Source organism: Cariama cristata, unplaced genomic scaffold, assembly GCF_000690535.1.
Source record: "Cariama cristata isolate BGI_N322 unplaced genomic scaffold, ASM69053v1 scaffold43, whole genome shotgun sequence".
Taxonomy (NCBI): domain Eukaryota; kingdom Metazoa; phylum Chordata; class Aves; order Cariamiformes; family Cariamidae; genus Cariama; species Cariama cristata.
Window position 1 is genome coordinate 16,895 of NW_009607559.1, and position 22,284 is coordinate 39,178.

At 34.8% G+C, this 22,284-nt stretch overlaps 1 protein-coding gene across 1 annotated transcript in view; it reads left to right on the plus strand.

Moving 5' to 3' along the window:
- WDR60 (WD repeat domain 60) overlaps window positions 1-18,058 on the plus strand; it is a 30,996-nt gene extending 12,938 nt beyond the window's left edge. Inside the window, exons 10-24 of the mRNA XM_009696751.1 lie at window positions 1,516-1,618; window positions 4,418-4,547; window positions 5,073-5,184; window positions 5,556-5,650; window positions 5,975-6,104; window positions 7,006-7,178; window positions 7,715-7,877; window positions 10,302-10,415; window positions 11,485-11,546; window positions 12,611-12,662; window positions 13,918-13,978; window positions 14,235-14,331; window positions 14,575-14,706; window positions 16,237-16,460; window positions 17,592-18,058. Of these exons, the coding sequence (XP_009695053.1) occupies window positions 1,516-1,618; window positions 4,418-4,547; window positions 5,073-5,184; window positions 5,556-5,650; window positions 5,975-6,104; window positions 7,006-7,178; window positions 7,715-7,877; window positions 10,302-10,415; window positions 11,485-11,546; window positions 12,611-12,662; window positions 13,918-13,978; window positions 14,235-14,331; window positions 14,575-14,706; window positions 16,237-16,460; window positions 17,592-17,763 (1,820 nt within the window). The 3' untranslated portion in view covers window positions 17,764-18,058. The remainder of the gene's footprint in view (window positions 1-1,515; window positions 1,619-4,417; window positions 4,548-5,072; window positions 5,185-5,555; window positions 5,651-5,974; window positions 6,105-7,005; window positions 7,179-7,714; window positions 7,878-10,301; window positions 10,416-11,484; window positions 11,547-12,610; window positions 12,663-13,917; window positions 13,979-14,234; window positions 14,332-14,574; window positions 14,707-16,236; window positions 16,461-17,591) is intronic.
- Window positions 18,059-22,284: the final 4,226 nt, after the last annotated feature.

Consider the following 22,284-nt stretch of genomic DNA (forward strand, 5'->3'; position numbering starts at 1 on the left):
AGAATGATTCAGAGGCATTACTAATCATTTAAAATGTGAAGTATAAAAATTTACAGACTGACATTTAATGTGTCTTATTTTGGGTAAGAAGAGGATATGAGAGTCTGGATTTTGAAAACTGGAGGAGTGCTAGAACAGTTTGGGTCTTCCAATGACATTAATTCGTCTTTTTCTTTTAAGCAAAGTTGGAGCCACTGATGTGAGTGGGAAGGCGAGAGAAATACAGATACTACTTAAATATATAGTTCTGTATCGCTTTTAAAATGCAGGCTTTTCTGAAATGTGACTGTGGAATTGTTGTCTTGTATTCAATTGATCTACTACCTGTGAGTGCCAGATCTACCTATTTAAATAACTCCAGTTGTGGTTCCCCTTTGCACTCCACTCATGTGAACGACAGTAGAGAACCATTATGCAAAAGAATCTTAAATAGGTTTTTACTCTAGTTCGTACAAAGTTAATACAGGCACAGAAGAATAGCATGGAGTTTCTGTAAGTCTTTACAGTATCAATAGATTTTTGGTTAAGTAGTCACTGCAAGTCAGCACCAATATACTGTAATATGAATTTCTTCTTGCAGAAGATTTATGCAATTATTTTTATTTTTCTAATAAACAATATGGAATCAATAAAAGAATTCCATTAATGCTATAGATCTAATGAACAGGATGGAATTCTAATATAGAATCAGATTTTAAAATTCTGAATTGTAGCACTTAGTGCTTTATTGTAAATTACTCAACACTTTTTTTTTTTGATGAAGTTTTTATCTCGTTCCCTTAAAATGGTTGTTGATCATTCTGGTAATGATTTTTAGAAGTTTAGAAGTTTAAAAGCGTTTTACAAGTATTATCTAAAAATGCAGTCTTCCTCTGAGCAAGTGAAACACCACTGGTCCTGATTGGAAGTTGGATATTAAGGTCAGTTAGCTACTAGCCAGGAAAGGGAGTAAAATGACATCAGATATTGTAGTTGTTATATTGTAGTTGTTTCATTAACTGTGGCTTTTAAAGCAACAGTTTTCAATGTTTTGCTTATTCATTCAAGGGCATCGGTTAAGCTTGTGTTGATGAGGTTCTCCACTAGCTGTAGTGATGCATTCTTATTTAGAGATGTAGCATGCACATGGTGTAGTCTCTATGAATTTGATATGATTTTTGGAATTGATCATAGAGCATTTTACTGTACACAGGGGAACAAGAGACCTGCTAATGGCAGGAGAAAGAAAGAGACACTTTCTGCATCATAGTCTTCTAAAATGAAAATTACAATAGTCAGTCATTTTGAATTGATTGGTGAAGGACTACAATAAGGGAAAAATGCTGACCCATTACTGAAGTTAAGAACCTTATTGTACTGATAACTGTGCTTAGAGCATGTTATATAGTGTGCAAACTAGTAACTTTTGAGTAGCTGTGTCGTAATAAATCTGTTGCTTTTTAAACTTACTGCTTTACGTTTTAATACACTGTAAAGTGCAAATTATAACACTAACAATGGTTTATAATATCACAGAAAGGCAATACTCTTCGGTCAGAAACTCTTTTCGTGGAATATTCATGGATTTTCAAATGGCAAACCAACGACAAAGTAGCCGAAGTATGGTTAGTAGGCAGAAGTAAGTGTATTTTAAATAATCAACACAAAATGGCAACTCACTATGTGAGATGTAATTTGTTTAATTATATTTGAAATATGTTACATTTATAAACTTGAGGCTTTTAGAGTCAAATACTATTTTGTAAGCTAACAGTAATTAGTTCTTAAGTAAATATAATTTAGGCTTTGCTACATGTCATCTTGTAACAGAAATTTATCTATATTTCAATTTATGTGTATCATTTTATTACAGAATAAGTTGCCAGGATTGTAATTTCTTTGTATGATTCTTCAGTCACTTAATTAGATGTTGACTTATAGTACTAAAGAACAAGCCTTTTAGCTGCTCTGAGGGCTCTGCAGAACTGTAATTTCTTGAAATAATCAAGACTCTATATGGTACATAGTGTTGCCAAAATAGCATGTTCCCTTTCAGGGACAGCACCAGTTGGTGTAAAAACATGTTATTACCGATCTAAAATTGGTCTAGATTTGAGACATCTAAACAGCTCTGTATTAAAGAAACAAATTGATGGCTGTTCCTTGTGGAACCTGCCAGGAGCTCCAGGTTTATCTGAAGCATTGTATGTATCTCCAACTTCCTGTTACATCAATTGGACGCATAAAGCAAGAATATTAAATTTTATTGATAATACTAGATTCCACTGCTTTGTGACTGCACATCAGTGGCTAATCTTCACATAAGGGAGATTTTATTGTATAGGCTAATTCACCTAGCCTAAATTTATATGCCCAGATTTTACGTGAGGTCATTGTCTAGGCTTCCTCTCTAGACAGTGGAGACAGATTAGGAAATTCAGGAAGGCATCTCTGAAGAATTGCCTTCTGAAATGTTTGTCAGGCCCTGCTGATTATGTACTGTGACTGATTATGACTATATATATAACTTTGTGTACATGCTAACAACATATATAGCCTGTGAAGATAACTAGCATTTTCATGGAAACAGAAGAGGGTTTGTGGAATTTAGTGCTGCGATAATACTTTGCTACTAGTAAACAGACTGAAAGCGTCCCATAAATAAACTCTGACACTTTGGAATTGTAAGTATTAATATGAGGCTTATTAGTTTATTTTAAGGATTTCTCTGCATGTATCATTTAAGATTTGTAACCAGGAAGCAACTTTCATAGTTCGAATTAGATCTCAGCAATCTGTGCTCACAGTGTTTGTGAAGAGGTAGAGTATTAGGAAGTAGAAGTAAAAATAAAATGTGGGTAAGAAAATGCAATAGATGTCATCAAGTAACAAAAAGGAGGTGTGAAAATTGTCCTTATGCATAAAGAAAAATCCAGCCTAAAACACTGAAGGAGAAATTCCAGCTTATGGTGCTTTATGTCTTTCTCCTTTTCAAAGACTATCTTACTGAGAAGAAACTGCAACTAGAATGTGCATCTGTAAGACTGTTTAGATATGGAATTGCTACAGACCCATAATTGTATCTGGGTTGTATTTATATTTAAATACATTTTAAAAAATTGAGAAAATAGAGAGAAAGGGAGACTACAAAAATTTTCTTGCTGTCAAAGAATCTGTACTATAGCAAGAGCATGTAATTAACTTGTAAACAGACATCTGTATGTAATCGAAGCAGTTACCTCTTAAAATATCTTAACCATTGTATGATATTAAAGTGGACAGATAGTTGTGTGAATTGTGACAAAGACTGACTGTCTTTTCGTTATCCACACATCCATACAAGCGGAGTGGTAGGGATCTCTTTGTAGTTGATTATAATAGGTCATATCACATAAATGGTTTTTACTTGTCAGAGTAACATACAGTATATGAAGGTAGACTTGTTTTCCAATTAAGAATCGAAATACAGTTTTTATGTGTGAGCAAAGATGAAAAAATTAAGAATTGAAGTAGGCAGAAAGTAAAAGTTTGAGGGAAGCTGGATAAGGCAGTTGAGTTATTTTTTTATCATTCCAGCAAGAGAATTTAGGAAGATGGAAAAATTTGGCATTTCATAGGACAAAGATATTCAGGTATCTCAAATACTATAGAATGTGCTAATCTGACTCAAAATAAAAAATACAAGTGGAAAAATACATAGTCTACCTTAATCTCGAGTACTTGTTTTCATACAATTTAGATCAAGTCCAATACTCCAGTAACTGATGGGTTTTGGAGGCCTACCTTTTGGGGAAGAGGTCAGTATTCATGTCCACAGGTTATGAATCAGCAATAAATTCATTTCATGTATATATTTAAAATATATTTTAGGATTGCTGCTATTGTTATTTGTTTCCCTAGTGATGTAAAGAGGTACAAATTCAGGCAGTTTGTTACCAATGGAGGTCATTCAAAATACATTTGCATAAGTCTAACAAACCCAGGACATTATAGATGATCTTTATAAAGCATGTACACATATAGGTGATGTGAGTTAATAAAATGAGTTTAGGAGAATTAGCCACCATAATAACTATAGGAAGAAAGAGACATTCATCTGTTACATCACAGAACAGCTTTTGAATACTTAGGCAAGATGATCGTGCTAGGCTTTGACAGTTTTGGTTTAGTAATAAACCACATAAGTTTGCTGTTTGCCATTTACAATTAGTATTGCATTTTCAAATATGATAATTATTTCAGCATAACATTAAATGAGAATTCATAGCAATATTATACGTACTTCTATTGATACATTTTTATCTGTCAATTAATTTTGGTATAGCTTCAATTTGCATAGATCAATGGATTCTTAAATCTCTGGTACTGTATTCTTTTGGAATACCAAATACTTGGTCTTAACTGTTTTTGTGTTTCTCTCTTGTAATTCATTCTAAAGAAAACGGTGTTCAGAACTTCTCCCACTAATTGATCTGGACTTCTCAGTTAGTTTTTCTTTATTGGATTTGCCTCCTGTAAATGAGTACGACATGTATATCAGGAATTTTGGTAAAATGAACACTAAGCAGGTGGGTAATAAATACGTAGTAATATTTAAATCCTGAAAGTGCTGATTCTTGTTCTGGAAAATAATTTTCCTTACGAAAGAAAGTTACTAAAGCTGGTAGGACAGTAAAGTAATAAACTCACGGTTTTCATCTCTAAGCCTTAATTACCATAAAGCAATGATATCAAAACTTTTGACCAGACAGGACATTTCCTTTCTGTGTTAGAAAAGGACTGTCTCATGTTCCTCCAGATTTTCTAAAGGACTTTCTGTGTGTCTGTGGCTCACTGTCCCAAGTATGCTGTGTTTAGTGGTTACACACCATGTAAGACATTCTGCATTTTTGCAGTAGGTCTAGCACTCTTGTGTGAAGTGTGGTAAAATGTGCATGCGCAAAATAGTGACACTGTGACAGTATGCTTAGGTCTGAATTTACAAACAGAAGAGGTTGAACACATCAGTTTTAAAATGACTGCCGTTTTTTTAAATGTGCTGTCATTATTAGCTGTGTCACCCATATATTGATCATTTTATCTTTCTACTTTAGGCATATGTTCAGTGTAATGAGGACAATCTTGAGAGAGACATTCAGACTGAGGAAGTTGAGACATTGGAGAAATGGACACAGCATCCAGGAGAAAGTGCCCTTGTATCTGGAGGTGAAGAACATATTTTTCTTATTCATTTATGGATGTATACATGTAAACTTTCTCTTTTGTAGCCATTAATTATCAGAATTTGTAATATGGCAGGCTACATGGATAGCAAACTGCTATAGGTGCTCAGAATTCCCTTGTGGAGGGAGTGGAGAATAAGTGGCAGAAATAGTTTCTTCCTTCTGGATTGCTGTTTCTGTTGGCAGCAGGTATGATTCCCCAGCAGATCTTATTCTTCAGTGCTGTTACTTCTGCTGAAGAGAAGTTGATTTCTGCCACTCTCCTCTTGCTAAAAATTATATTGTTCTTATGGTTTTCTTAATTGATTTCTTTTTGAAGCTTCAAGTTTGATTTTGGTTTTTGTTTTTTCTTAGGTCCCATTAACAGCCAGGATATGTCAGTGAATGGAGCTCTAACACCTAAAATTGATTCACAAAGATTAGCAAATTTCCTCCGGTCTGCTTGCCAGGTACATTTATGTACTTAATAACCCTTATGAGTTGTGTGCATAAGTATACAGTGTGATAGATCACTTACAGTACTTGTTCTGACTAATTTAAATAAATTACTTAAATAATACTCATTATCAGTGAGATTCATCTCTCTGCAAAGGAAAGGAAACAGAGCTGTGCAACTTTTATGTCCGTAAAGCAGTATTTGCAAAGATATAAAATTAACAGGAGAGTTGATAAAAGTTTATTAAATTAATCCACATACTTTAGAAAGCTACAAATAGGAAAGCTGAAAGATAAGACAACCTTTTTATTTCTATAAATGTAATTATGTTTGAAAGGTGATTGCTGTTTTGCTAGAGGAAGATCAAGTTGCAACACAACCCAGGTGGAAACTAAGATCTCGACAAACCAGTCTGTCTATTAGTGATAGCTGTTTCCAGTTAAATGCTAACCAGCCATTCCTCCATGGTAAGGGAACTTATTCTACACCTTTTAGTATACAGTGTGAACTCTTCTTCCTTATGCAAAATACCATGCTCTTTGTCATGACTGAAGTGCAAGCAGTACATATCAGGATATGTAGATGAAGTAAAGCCCACTTTTCTTTTAATTGTGCTAATCTTGCTGTAACAGTGTGCTGGTTGATCTCACACAGGGAACATCAGAGTATCCTAGCTGCTGTGAAACAAGAAATACAGCCAGTGAATACCATGGTATAGGGGTGCCCTGGATGTAATTTCTTGCCCCTGTTGTTGAAGGGCCATCCCAAGGGGTGCGATTTTGTTTAGGCTCTTTATGCTGACAGTAGAGCCAAAGTTTCAAAAAAAGCCAGGTTATTGAACAGGGAGAATATAGCCTGGTATATTTGAACTGCAGTTATATCTTCCTCATATAAACAGTAGATGTTCAGATGAAAAAAAAAAAAAAAAACAAAAACCAAAAAACAAACCATTGTAATTACGTTACGAAGACCTATTATAACACAAACCCATACATATTCTAATATGAACACATGAGATGAACCAGAAAAAGCTGGCCTGTGCTGTTTCCTGTGTGAGACTTGGTTCAATTTTCAGTAAATATACTGACGTCAGATCAGATTGGCTTGCTTATGTCCAGAATAATTATTCTATTAACTCTCTTCCTTTTTGCTTTCTGCTTACTTCTAATTTTTTGGATTCATTCTCTAGTCCCTCCTTTTTTCTTGTATAGCATCAAAAGCCACCTACTGTTAATAGAAATATTCTTCATAATTATGTCTTAGTTTCTTTGGTTGTTGCTATAGCAGCTAGATATGCTTTTTCATCTGTAGTGAGTCTTCTTTTTTATTTATTACTTTTCTTTCTTGATTTCCTTTTTAATGGTTTAGACCGAAAAATATCCTGCTTATATGTCTCTCAAGTTCAGAGGCAGACACTACTTTCTGTTCATGGATTACCTGAAAAGGCAGATGTTGGTTTACTGAACAGAAAGAGCATCATATGCGTTTGGAACATCTGGCAGCCCTCTAGTCCTCAGAAAGTTTTAATATGTGACTCAGAGGTATGTTTTAATAACATTGTATATTTGCCCATTGAATAAAAGGCTTTATTATGTGTATTTTGTTTTCTTGTCTTGCTGCAAGATATGTCATCTTTGGAGAAACACATTTGAGCCTAGTAAGCAAAACACTATTCTCATTTCATTTGGTGCCCCAGTACTAGAATGTAGTGATGGTCATGGTGGTTTGGGTTTTTTTTTGATTATGACCCCATTTCATGGTTGAAGAGTGAACGGAAGTAAAACAGCTGGTTCAGATGTTGTCAGGGCTTCTCTCTACCCATCGCTACCATAAACTTTAGTCACCTCCTTGAGCTTTGTGGCAGTAGGTAGAGATGACACAGTTATCTTGAAAAGGGAAAGCCTACTGAAAGTCTTGTATCCTACTTCCCTTTTAAATAAATTGTCCTTCTGCCAGAAACACCTGTAATCTGTCTTTTCTGGATTTGTATGCCTAGGAAGAACAAACATATTTCAGGCTTATCAAATCAGTGGCCTTTATCATAATATCAGCTGTGCATGTTTTTACTGCCTAACAGGTGGTGTGTTGCTGCTTTAGTCCCAATAAAACAACATTAGTTTTTGCTGGAACAATAGATGGTTCATTGTTGGTGTGGGATCTTCGAGAAGACTCAAGGATGCATCTTCATGTAACAATCAGTGAAACTGACTGGACATTTAGAGTTCCAACATTTTCCACTGGTTAGTATCTATGCATTCTGGTTAGTCATTTTGTGGGCAGTGAAACAATTCCACTACTAATTCTTCTAAGCTCCCTGTTCCTCAGTAGCCTAGTTTAGCCAGTTCAGAGATTACATTTAGTCTAGTAAAAATTGCCAATCAGTAATAGCTGTAAAGAAATGTAAGCTGGCTCAATATGCATCAAGCAGTGAGAAAAGGGAGGTGGACCAGATGTACAACCTAAGGAGCATTGTAATATTAAAATGGCCTACTCAACTACGACCTCATCTGAAATCATTAGCTTAATCAATTTTCATCATGTTACCTCTGTTAATATAGCCTGCATTTCTTTTCTATCTACATCTAAACACACATCTTAAGGTGTCTTTAAAAAAATCAAAGTAATTTAAGACTGTAAACCACAGTTTTTCAAACATCATTTAAAGGTCACAATCTGTACAAATTGTCACCTAAGTCTTCATGTTTCTATAAGGTTATATGCAAGATACATATCCAAGTGTATACATGCATAACCTCTGTTAGAACCAGTGCAGTGCTATTCCGTGGGATCTAGAGAGCTATTCTTCTTATCCTAATCTAGGTATCTGTATATGGTTCACTGGATTGATTGTATTGATTACATTTAGTTCACTTACAGATATTATATAACTGTCTTATATGTGGATACCATTTTAAGTGTCTTAATCTTTGGTCTGAATCTTGCCTTTATACATTTCTAAAATTCTGAAGCTGTGACTAAACTTTGGGGCCCAAAAGCTCTCTGGTTCAATAGCTCTAGAGATGTTGCATGTTGGAGCAAAACCTGGACATACATTTTTCTGTCATCTGGCTTGTCACATGAGCAAAATCTCTAGCACTGGGGCCAGTTGGGAGATATCACATGCTTTTTCCAGGTTCTTAATGGCAGAGAAGCACAGCAACAAAAAATAATGTGGAATTCATTTGTTGCATTGTTTAGATATGGCCTAAATTAGTGTTGCATACATATTGGGAAGCCAGAAGTGCTTGTGAGTGGCCTTCTTTCATCCTTTGACATTTTCTTCTTGTTGCATTTCTCTTTTTTTCTACCCTTCTGATCCCTTAATGTATGATCAAAATAACATAGTCTTTTGTAAATTTTCTTATAATCTATGGACGACAAATTCAAAAGTTACAGAAATTCATTTAAGACCTGTAGCTGACATAGTAAAAGACACAATCTGAAGTAGTTCACTCTGCATTTGACTTGATGTATGAGATCCTTGAAATTTTATGCATGTGATGGAAAGGAATGGATCTTTATACCTATTACCAATGTTTGCCATTGCAAATTTAAATAGAGGAGCAAGTCATTATTCTTATTGACGTTTTCATTGTATGTAGTTGTATGTTGAGAGACTGGGAATAAGATGTACATACTGGCATTTGTCTCAATCTTAATTATAAGTTGGTGCCATTTTTCTTGGCACTGTATTGTACCCTAGAGTGGAAAATAACACATAGCAGTATTTCTGTAAATAATTTCATTATTGCAAAATAAGTCCTTTTTATCTATTTTCCATTTTTTTGTGTGTGCAGGTGCTACAATTTAACTTACACAGAGGTATTACTGTTTTTCTAAAAAAACCCACCACTCACATGCACAAAATCCTCATTTGTTTACAAGTGTATCTAATTGCAGTAACCATGTAAAAGTAAACAGTTGGTTGTTTGATCTACTAAAAAAATTAGAAGTCTAAGATGCTTGGTCTTGTGTTGCATAATGAGATAGTAGTGAAATGTATGTATACAGTTTCATGTAGTTGCTTATGTAAGCAAACAGGTTTTAATGCTCTATACTTAGGAAGCTTTATGCCTTTAGTCTTAAATGAGATTAAGTTCAGTGCACAGGGCAAGTCCAGAAATCAAGAGTATCTGACAAAGAATGCATATTGAAATTATGCTAAATACAGATTTATTTTAAAATATTTTTAAAGGGTAAATACATATTTTCTTGTGCTGAATTGTTTGTTGCAGGGTAGTTACTTTCTATTAAGAGTAATTCTTCTTCAGTTTTGTCTTTTCTATAGTAAGCAGTGATTTATTTCTACCTCTGTTGTTTATGGAGCTTGAAATTAACATAATTATTTTCCTGTTAACCCTGAAATAGCAGATTTTAATGAAATGTCTGGTACAGTGGCATAATGGTGCAGCAGTCATTTGGAAAATGAGAAGTAAATACAAATGGTGAAACATTGATTTATCTAGTAGCATTTTGTTAATTTAGGAAACAGTTTGCAGTATTGTATTTGAGACTTTGTACAAAGTAATTCTTTATGAAGTTCATTATTTGCCATTCTTTCTTTGTAATCACCATTCTCCCATAAGCTGAAAAGTGATTAGGGTTTTGTTGTTGGTTTTGTTGAAAATAATACAGTGTTTTACTTTCATTATCCTTAATTACAGATGGCATTCTAAACTCAGTAAACCATACCTCTCCTATACTAGCAGTGGAGCCTGTCTCAACCTCTGTCTACACTGATCAGAATTATGGGCTCTCAAGCCTCTCTTACCAGGAAGGTATGTAAGCTGCTCTTCAAAGCATCAGTATGTCTGAGTCTTTCTTTAGGTATCTAATGAAACAAATATACCCAAAATCCAGTTTATAATTCTATTCTGCCTCTTAAATTGTCTGTAGTATCAATTGCTTACAACATGCATGTTTATTTTCTGCTCTCATTTTTTTATGTAGTGTTCATTCAGTGCAGCTTCACATGAGATGTGGGTGCATGCTTGTTATAATGTCTGTTTTCAAGACATGATTTTGTTCTTCCATGATAAAACAAGTTATCACTCAAAACCTGCCTTTAGAGAAGTCCTAGTGCATCTATAATGTCCAAAAAAACCCCTATCTAAATCAGTGGAGCAACTTGCTTATATCTGGAAGCACTTAAAATGTGTGACTGTACTGGGTGGTTCTTCCTGTGCCTTTTGCCTATTTTATGACCAACCTTTGCAAAGAAACTTTAATCCTCACGCTCCCAAATTTTCAGGCAGTGTGCAGGAAGAGACATTGTTAGTTCCATTGCAGATTTCACTTTGAAATCCATAGTAGTCCAAAGAAATGTGCTGCATATTGCAAGTTTTAGAGGATTTCATCTATTGCACTTTATGTTCTGTTCCAAAGTCCATGTAGAATCCATTTTAAAAGATGCAGACAGAGATCATCTGCCTTTCTGGTAGAACAAACTGAACATACTAGAATAGACAGAGATATAGAATAGACTATTTCAGTTGGAAGTGACCTACAACGATCATCTTGTCCAACTGCCTGACCACTTCAGGGCAGACCAAAAGTTAAAGCATGATGTTAAGGGCATTGTCCAAATGTCTCTTAAACACTGACAGGCTTGGGGCATTGACCACCTCTCTAGGAAGCCCCTTCCAGTGTTTGACCACCCTCTCAGTAAAGAAAGTTTCATGCCTTTTTCTTCTTTGGTAGAATTTGGGCACTTTCCCTTTTTATGCAGCTGAGAGGATCATAGAGGTTTCAGAGAATGTATTAACCAAGGAAATGTTTCAAATCCTGTGATACTGTTCAGGATGAAGGTCAGTGTATGAATTTAAATTGTTACTATTCCTTCCATAGAAATGTCAGGCTCTCCATTTCAGATAGCTTCAATGGATGAAAATGGAATCCTCAATATGTGGGTGAGTAATATATGTATGAAAAGAGAGAGTATTGTGTGTTGCAATAATAAAATACTTCTTCAAATATAGCAACCCAAATCCAGGATTTCTGATGAGAATTTCTTCCCTGAAAAGTACAGCAACTCTAGCCGTTCTGTTGGAATTCTCCTCAAAATATTTGACCTGACTCCCTAATGCCATGATGTTATCTTTAGGCAAAACTATTACCAGGTATGTGAATTCATGAAAACAGGCAATCAGTAGTTCTGGTTCATAGGAACATGTTCACATACTTCTATTAATTGAATAATAGACCTCAGCCCTCTTTCACCCACCTACTTCATTTTATTTGAATCACAGTGGTGTCAGAGACTGTACTGGATGTATGTGAGAAATTATATTCATAATGTATATAAAATAAATGTTCAGGAGGCTAAATGTGAAAATCTGTGGATAAGATTACCCTGCCTAAAATATGACGGTCAGGTAAGCACCAGGTCTGTTGCTCTCAGTTACTGCCCAGACAAGTCTTCTTTCTATCAGATGTTTTCAGTTTTTTTCTGATGCAGCTTTGGCCCAGCTGCAGTTTGCATCTGAATTGATCTTGCTTGAGAAACTGAATGGCTCAGTAAATAATAAGGGGATAAAAGTATTTCCCTTCTGTATCGCTAGTTAAGTCCCTTAAAGGTCTAAGTAAACTTAGTAACAACAGATTCAGACCAGATGATCTACCCTTTCTATTTCATGAATGGTGAAAAGTGCAGGTAATGTGTTAAAATTCCTTATTTGGGGGTTTAGGGTAGTTTCCAATGGCATCCAACAAGATGCCAACTAGCAATTAAGTGTAGAATATAATTTCCCATATTCTACTTTCCAGCAGGGAACATCCAGCAGGCATATGAAACTATTTTTAGCATTGTGGACATTGACAGGGGATAGAGGATCTACCTGTAATCATTGTAATGTTAGACCTACCTATCTAAACATTCCTTTAGAGTTATGGCATACATTATTACAACTAGTTAAAAAACTTTAAAGTCTGATAAATATTTATTGCTTATGAATGTTAAATATTGACTTTTCAGGTAGTTGTTGAACTACAAAAAGTGGATTTAGCTGGTTCACAAACTGATTTAGGTGAGTACTATACATTAGAGGTAGAATAAAGTGCTTGAGTTTTGAGATTATGAAGTTAGAAGAGAGAGGAAGATTCAGTGATGACAAAAAATAGAAGACGGCAAAATTACTGAGGAAAAGATTCATTCTGAATAGGACAGATATCTGATATTTGGGGTTATTGGTTAGGTATCATGAGAATTATTTTCACTGCTATCTGATTCTCATCTGCTAATTCTGTATTGGTAATTGCCACCAAACAACTACATTTCTTCTGTCAAAGCAGATTTCTTTTCAGCTTTTTTTCAAAGAGATGAGATTTTATGTCCTTGGTCCTCCTGCTCTTTCTTTAGTTTTAAGCAAATCTGTTATAATGCTTTTGTTGTTGCCTATGTCTCCATTTTGATAATTGTCCTGAAAGTTCTCTTTTGGGTAAGTTACTTAATTTAGTGTGAGAAAAAAGTTACCATGAAAAAAGAGCAAAGTCCATTCAGCCCTTTTTGACTTATGTGAATGAAGAAAATTCCGTTTTTTGTTCTTTGAACAAATTTAGACATACATACTTACCTAACTGGAAAAGGCTATGATTAAAATCCTGATAAATTTTAAAATACATATATAAACAATGAAGTAATTCTAACAAACTAGAATTTTTGATCAATTTTCTAATTTATAAGCTCATCTACAACGTCTGTCTATATCAAGCTGCTAAAGCTGGCTTTTACATCTGTGGAGAGGTACATTTTAAAGCTGTGGTTGTGTGTTGAGAGAGTTTTGCTGCTACCAGCATTCATTTTTGTCCTCTTCAAAAAATTCTTATGTTTGAAGGATTTGAATTATTTGTGTTATTCTCTACAAACAAGTAACATATACCATCTTTATGGAAGCATTATTACCATATCTCATTACTATAATTCATTGTCAAAGATCCAAGTGACATAAATGTGCATTTTCACCGTTGAAATTGGGTTTTATAGAGTGATATTACAGGATGTTCTATGCATACTGTAAAACTAAAACAAACATGTAATCATGTTTCCCTTTCTCTGTCCTTTTCTTTGATTTCTGTCAAAGATTACAACTCTTCAGACTTGAATTCTGAAGTAAATAGTTCTAAATGATATAAGATTCTTACATATCAAAAACTGTATCTACAATAAACAATTTAATTATGAAATATCCTTTTACTTATTAGCTTAAGTTTTGATTTGATGATAGCACTTTCGTAATGCAAAGTGCTTAAATCAGTTTAAATAATTATTTTATGTAATTTTAGGTTTAATTCCTGGAGGGAAGGTGAAGTTAGTACATAGCTCTACTATGGAATTGAATAACAGGTAAGAAAACAGGAGCATTTAGATTTTACGTGCATATCTCACAAAGCTAATTTTTCCTATACTTTATTAATTTGCTGTTATGTAACATATATTTAACAATATTTCTGTTAGTTGTTTGAGGGGGGTTTTTTAATATCCGGTTCTCCCTAAAGCTAGTCATAGACGTTTTAGATTACGAGTTTCTGTATGTACTTGCATAGCTTTAGGAGAAAACTAGCTGTATTTATGTCATCTTTTACCTTTATGTTTTTCCTAGCCTTTTCCCAAAGGATGTGCGCCAGAGAATGCCCCAGACACTGACTATTAAATTTCTGTCTTCTAATCCTAATCATTTCATTGTTGGAACAAACATTGTGAGTAATGTGCTGAAATTCATCTCATTGTTATTTTTTGTTTTGGAAGCTACCCCATTTACTTGGAATTTTACCAGTAGGCTGTATATAAAATTTATAATTTGAGACTATTATTAAAATCTGTTAGCTATTAAGGATCTTTTAAGGTAGCAACTCTGTGAATTATTTAACTTTTTCTTGTAATACTGATAATGCAAAATTTGTTTTGTTTTGTTTAATTCATTTTCTTTATATTGTTCATAGGGGCTTGTAGGCCATGGTACAAGACATGATTTAAAAGTTCTTCCAAAATTATTCAGGCCACAGGAGAGTGGACTGAGATCAATAAGCATCAATGCAATTGATTTCTTCCCTTTTGGAAAGCCACTGTTTTTGGTATGAAAACATTTTAATATAATACAAGTTTCATTTTTTAATTACTTGCTGAAGGAGGATATCTAATTTGACATATTTAACTAGATGTGATAGTTGATTTACCTCACTAATTCCAATCTGCTATGAAGGGTGACAACAAATTTTGTGTCCTGGTGTTTGAACTTTGGTTATGTAAAAGGTGAGCCATCTGGCTCTCAGAAACAAATGACAATCTCACTTCAACCTTATAGCTTATTCTTCAACCTATAGCTTATTCATTGCAAGCAGGTCTTCTGCTGTTAATGAAGCCTCAGCTGTTCATCATTCTTATCATACATCTTTTAGTGACATAATAATTTTGGAGACAAAATATGTGTATTGCTGTGAAATAAAGGTCTCTGGAGCAGCTCTGGGCATTCCCTGCTTTCCTTACCTCTCCCCATCAGGCATACCCTTGGGATATGCCTGTCAGATACCCTGTGATCAGGTGTGTTCAAATCTGCCCTTAGCAGTTCATATTGACGCACACCCCCCTGTTTTTTTGGTCACCCTTGTGAAGGTTTATTCAATGCAAGTTGAATCTAACTTTCATAGAGTTTTCTGTCTGCTTATCTTTGCATATAGTTGTACGTGATCCTCTCTTAAAAATGCTTAATTTCTAAATTTACCATGATTTACATGACTTCATTGGGACTGCCTAAGGTATGAAATGAATGTGGTTGGCTACAGTGTATGTATTTTATGGCACCTTTGCCCAGTCAGAACCTTCCTTTACCAGTGTGGATGTACATACCTTTTTCCCAAATGTGTTTACTTAGAGTGATACTGACTTCTGCAGGTTTGTGTCTGCAGAGTCCTTTTAAATGTAAGCACAGTTTGCAGAGTCACTGTAAAAAGTCATCATAATTTGAAAATTCTAGGAAGGCTTCCTGAAGTAGAGGTGGCTCAGGGTAATAATAACTTATTTTCTGTTTTCGTAGAATAGTTTCTTCTGTACCTGGATTAGAGCAAACTTGTAAATGTTATACTAGGCAAGACAAAGGTTACAAGAAAATATCTGGAAGCAGTGATATCTGCCTGTCTTTGGATTTAGTTGTTCATTATGAATCAGTTTAATATCGTTATACTGTTAAGCGCAGCCTGTCCTACTGAAAGCTATTCTTCGTTTTACAGATTACATGTTTCACTAAGTAGCCATCTGAACTGGTCTCTAGGCTCTGACCTTGCCCTAATTCAGACTACTGTCAAGTTGGGCTGGATCATAGTATTAGTGGATTGAGAACTTTTTAAAATAGAAAATAAGGACTTCAGCCCAGGTTTAGTGATTAGATTACTCTAGTGTGCTCAGTAGACAGTTACTGCTTTTGAACTGAAAGTTATATTAAAAGTTAAAATCCAGATAGTCCATAGAGTGAGGTATGAGAGAGATGTGCCATTTGAGTCAGGTAACTAATTTTATTTATATGCTTGATTTTTCTCAAGAATTGAATTGCAGTTTTTATCTTGCTTAGGTTGTTTTGTTCCCAGAATGTATTTTCTTTTTCAATATAGGTTGGCTGTTCAGATGGAAGTATTAGATTACACCAAATGACATCAGAGTATCCCCTCATGCAGTGGAATGACAGCACAAATGGCCAGCCAATTATTGCCCTGCAGTGGGCTTTAACAAGACCTGCTGTGTTTTTTGTCCTGGATGCATCATCTAATATTTACATTTGGGATCTTCTGGAAAATGATTTGTTGCCTGTGGCAAAGCAGACTATTCCATCAGAGAAGTAAGTACATTACATTACTCTCTTTTTAACACAATATTAATATTATTATAATCTACATTTTGATTAGAGTTTCGATATAATTTTTTTTCTTGACATTAAATGTTCATTACAGTCTGCTTTTCTAACTATTTTTTTTTGACTGTTGGAGGTGTGGAAAGCGACTATAGTGAGCTACATTGTAGTTTATCCTTATTTACTTATTATTTTATACAGTCTGATAAAGGAGAGATAATATTAGTATAAATTGAAATCAAGTATAATGTTTTCAGTTGGGACAGATGTCTCTACATGGAGCAGTTGCTGTTTATATGAAAAGAAAAATTTTCTTCCCACTGAAATCACTGGACTGTTTAAGTTCAAAGATAGTTTTGCTGGATCAGGATCAACCCCTAAAATAAGCAAGATGTTGGACAACATTCTAAAATGCCTGTATATAGTATGGTTACCAATATAAAGAAATATATTGTGTTCATTGTCACAAAAAGTAAACAAGAATATTTTTGGCTAGCAGGTATTCACCAAGACTAACATCAGGGTAAGCTCACAATACTGTTCCTCCAGTCAGTGTAGAGACTTGGGTATTCTGTAGATTAATGCAGAAAAGCAATTTAATTTAGCCTTTCTGAATTAATAGTGTTGAGGATTCTCTTTCCTCCCTGATGGGAACCCAACTGAGAGACTCTGTCTTCCCTAGGCTTAAGTTAGTCTTGGTGAATATCCCTCTAACTAAAAGTTTTCCTTGTAGCCTTGTAAATTTTAGCAAAATGCTGCTAGTTTTGGAAGAAAATAATATAATTTTTGAAGTTGTTACACTGTATGAAAAATACCAGAAAACGTATATGGTTCATTTTTACAAGTTTGAAATAATTTTAAAGTCATCATTAGAAATTGATGATGGAATCTGTGAACAGGGGAAGAATAGCCTGTTATATTTACATTAAACGATTGTAACTGGTGAAAAGCTAAAGCCCATGCTGGGACTTGAAATAGTGAGGAATATTACACTGTGATGAGCAGAAAAAAGGCATTATTTAGTTAACTCTAAGTAACCTGCTAAAAACATGTTTGAAAACGCCGATTTCTATTAATTGTGCCTTAATTAAAAAACACTCCCCCTTCTTTTGATTTCAGTGTTGTAACTATGGCTCTACTGGGAGAACCAGAAAAACCAAATGGATTGTTAGGCATTGTGCTGGCCAAGGAATCTGGACAGATAGACATTCAGTATGTAAAGGAGAAGTGGGCATTACCTCGGCCTGAGGAATCTGAAAAACTACAGTTGATTTTATTGCAGTCTTTTTAGAAACAGTACATCTATCTGGGTGTCCAAATTATTGCAAAATATTTACACTTCACATAATTTGCAATTAAGAGATTTGTAATGTAATTTTGTATTTGTATATAACTTGTACATATTTTAAAGAATATCAATACAATATTTCAGCTGAAATGATATATTTTATAAATGACATAAAATGACAGAACCAAATTTAGCATTATTGCACTCAAAATGGTGATGAACTGTATTTCATTATTGTAAGTACTCTAGGTGTATATATTTTTTTTAAAATACTGAAAATATATTCCTTTAAATTACACTGCTGTTTCTCATTATTCCGCTCTGAAGTAAATGATTGCAATCCTTTGGTGCGCATAAAGTTGTGCCTCTGTATAAGCAACCTGAATGTATGGAGATTTCTACCTCTGGGCCTTCTACACACTAACACTTGTAAAACTTTCTTACATCTACCTAAGAACATTATGCAAACATATCAGAATACAAATTTACATTGCATGATATCTTACTTCTGATTTTGACCCTGAAACTTTGCAAAAGGAATACCTGACTAGCTCAAGTTGTCCTGATATGTGCACTACCTGTTTGGATCAAACTGTGTAAACAATATGCTTGTGAGATTTACTGACGTTCTAAATCCTTTGGGATTTCTGATGTGAAACAGAAAATAGTGACCTGTTTAATCCTGCAGATAATTTCCAAAGCTCTTGTAGTGAGGAAGAGGATAGTTGTTTATAATATGATACTGATTTTTGTACACTATTGGTAAAGTTTGGACCAAGACCAAGCCCTGAAAATGTCTTTAACTTTTGTGGGCTAACAACTTCTGATTCAAAGATCATGAGGAAGGCCGTGATTAAAAGAACACAGATTGGGGGGAAAAAAGGACAATTGGAAGACAATGTCTTCAGAATTTAGTGAACATATATTTAAGATACATACCATCTCCTTCTAAAATAGACTGAAATAATTTGTAATTTCTAATTAATTCATTGCAAATGTTTTTCTGTGTGAATTGTTACTTGAATTGAGCAAACTCGAATTGGCCACTTGATGGTGCCAAGTCACAGCAATAAAAAATAAGTGCCTTATATAAACAACATACACCACTTCAGGAGTAAATCTGTTGGAGTCCGTTGCATGTTCCCCTTTCCTCAAAAGCAGCAGCTGCAATCCAGAAAACCTGATGAACTGTTGGAGAGATCCATATTTCAGAGACCACTTTTGCTACCCTAGTTCTCTGGTCAGCCATAGGTTTTTTTTATGTGCATAAACACAAATGACTCCTCATCTTCATTGTTGGGTTTATACAGTAATAATATACACTACAGGTTAAATTAGAATAGTTTAGTAATCCAGATAAAGAAGAAATGGCAGATACTTTTCTCAGTAGGGTAGCAGAGTATCACTACTGAGACTCGGTAGTGTGAAAAAACAAACACAAATATCTAAAAAAAATCAGAAAGGGAGATGCACGCTCCAGCACTCCTTCCCCCCAATTTAAGATCAAAATTAAGCTTTGAAATTATAGTAGTCTTCTGAAAGAAATCTTTCTTACTGTAATTTCATCACTTTCAGGACTTACCGTCCTGAATTTTCTTACTGCACCCACTTCTGTACATGGAAACTGTAAACGAAGGGTTGGGTTTTTTTCTGCCTTGTGCTGTGTGCAGTGGTGGTGGGTTTTTTCCTAATATGCAAAAAGGAAAAAATGGTATCAACCTTCACACAGAAGTACCTGTTGCTACTTTTGAGCTGCTGCTGATAGGTATGCTTGAATTCAAAGACTGAAATATTCTAGGCTAGTTCTGCTGGTACTGCCTAGAGAGCTGAGTATGAGTCAGTTCCTGCACTGTGCTTATGCTTCTTGAATAAAAGATGAGTTTTCTTTCTTGAACTGCGAACTAATGTAATAATATCAATGTATCCTGTGCTGACAGTTGCTGTTAGGACAACGTGAGGAAAAAATGTGTAGAACTTGCTGCTCTTTTGCATGTTCTCTGACTAGGTAAATGCAGACCATTAGAGTGATGCCTCATATAATCTTAGCAGTTGGATGTATTCATGTAACCATTTTTTAGTGTCTATCTGATCAGAAAATTGGGAAGTATTGATAGGCTGCTATACAAGGAAAGCATTCCATGCATAAGGACTTACCGAATTGCTTCAAAGCAAGCATTTAATTTTCCATCAGCTACTTGTAATGATTGGTATTGTTAACATAAGGTATTGGATTTTAAGCATGTTTCCATAAGAAAGCAACAACATGATTAATTAAATGTAAATTTAAATTTTAGTTATTAATTAAATGATTAATTAAAATTTAGACCCTGTATATGAAAGAAAAAAAGTTCACTGTTCATTCCAAAGTATTTTCGTATCTGTATAATTTTTACCAGTAGCTGTGATATGTGTGCATATGCACACACATTCTACTGAATGATCTTTATATAGGATGTAAACACTACCATCAGGAAACATTTAAAATAGCCCCAAAAAATATATTTTTTCCCACCTGTGGGCAATTTTGGAATAAATATTCTTAACAGTATGAACTGTGGTTAATTTTAACTGACCCATATAATAAAGACCTACCATCCAAATGATATAAAAGTTGAATCGCTATCTGCCCATATTAGTAACTTTTATAAAATATAACCTCTTGGTCTTAAGCCAACAAATCCTGGCAGCAAGGCTGAAAAATTTTAAATATGTAAAATGCCAGAAAGTTTTGGATAAACTTCTGCTTTTATTTTCCACTTTATGAACATGCTTTGAAAGCCTTTTCCATTTAGAACATAAATATTAATATTGCTTTCATTGGATTTTGTCATCTCACAGATGGGAAAATGAAGTCTTCAGTAGCTGAATAACAAGTTAACTGAGGAACAGAATTCTTGAATCAGATGGCTGATTTCATACAACTGTTTAGAAATGCTTTTGTTAACCTGTCAGCCTATATTTGCAGTAGAGCTTGGGAGAACAGGAATAGCATGACTATTCTTTTGTACCAGAACATTTCTTTTTAATTGTACTGTAGGTGACCATCCTACCCAATGCAATTTTGCCTCAATTAATCATAGCTGTCATTTAGTTAAGAAGTGTTGAAGGATACAGGAGCATTGTAGCTTCCATAGTAATGAGGGAATATTCTACTAGTTGGAATATTTTTAGCAGAGCACATTTGAATAATATAAATAGTTATTCTTTTTAAAGGCAGATGTTTTTTTCCTGAGGAGTTGGAAAGTCCATCTAGGTCAGTTCTAGATGTAGAAACTGGCTGGACTAAAGCAAATACTGAAGTGTCATTGAATTACACAAATCGTTGGAATAGGCCTATGTAAAATTCACTTCGGAAGTAACCAGAATGTGGCCATCAGTGGCATACTTGGTGGCATGCAAAGCAGGAAAACTTATGAAGATACTGGGACAGGAAAATGGCTAATGAGCCATATTTTCATTTCTAGCTTAATTTCCAATCAGGCTAACCAGGATTCTATTTGTAGATAAATGCTTGTTTGTCGTGTGTTTCTGAGCCTCCTCGGCTATGAGAAGGAAGACGGCAATTCCATTTACAGCTCATTTAAAAAAAAATCAGCTAACTTCCCTTTTACTAGCAGTTCCTGAAGGTTCCAGAAAGTATATCAAGATAAAATCTCTTACCCTAATTCCTGATGTAGGCCTCTTCTTGCATTGTCCCAACTGCTATAGGAGGGCCTATGTCTTGATGTTACCACATAGGAAGTGGTGATTCGGGTGCCGCTCTGTGAAAACTGAGTAGCATGTGGAATTATTCATCCTTTTCTTTTTTTAATGCTATATGAAATATCCCACTGGAGCTATTTAAGTATGAATTATCTTTCAGACTGGTTTTTTACTCAGAGCCTCTTAGCATGATGGCAGAGTTTTCCCACTTACCTCTCATGTGATAATCTTTAGTATGAACGGTGGAGGAGAGATGTGGGCTGCCCAGTGCTGGAAGCTTGACATTATTCAGACTGTACTGAAACTGAGTAAATAAGATACCTGCTTGCTGCTGTGGAGAGAAACTGGAGACATTCTTACAGTGTCACCCAGGCCTTCTGGTTACCAACCGTGTCCTCTTTATGAAGGGAAAGCAAAATACATTGTCAGCATCTGATGCTTCAGCCATTGCAGTGTAGTTCACAGCATTTGCCATTCTTTAAGCTGCTAAAACCAAAGCAAAGTTCACTTGGCACAGTAATGGTTACATCCCACAGGATTTTACAGGTTGCGATAGAGTGCCAGCAAACCAAGCCAAGCAAAAGACAATCATATCAATTATCGAAATTACACTTCTGATGATGTTTTGCAAAAGCTTAGCGTGAAGGGACAAGTGTTTACATATACTTTTAGTGGTAAAACCAATAATTTTTTATTTAGATCAGCCATGCCCAGCATTAGCTATTTTTAAAGAACTCAGCAAATGCAATTATGCAAATAGCTGTTGACTATGGCTGGGAGGAAGGAGATGCGTCCTTCCCTCCTTGCAGTATTTTCCACAGC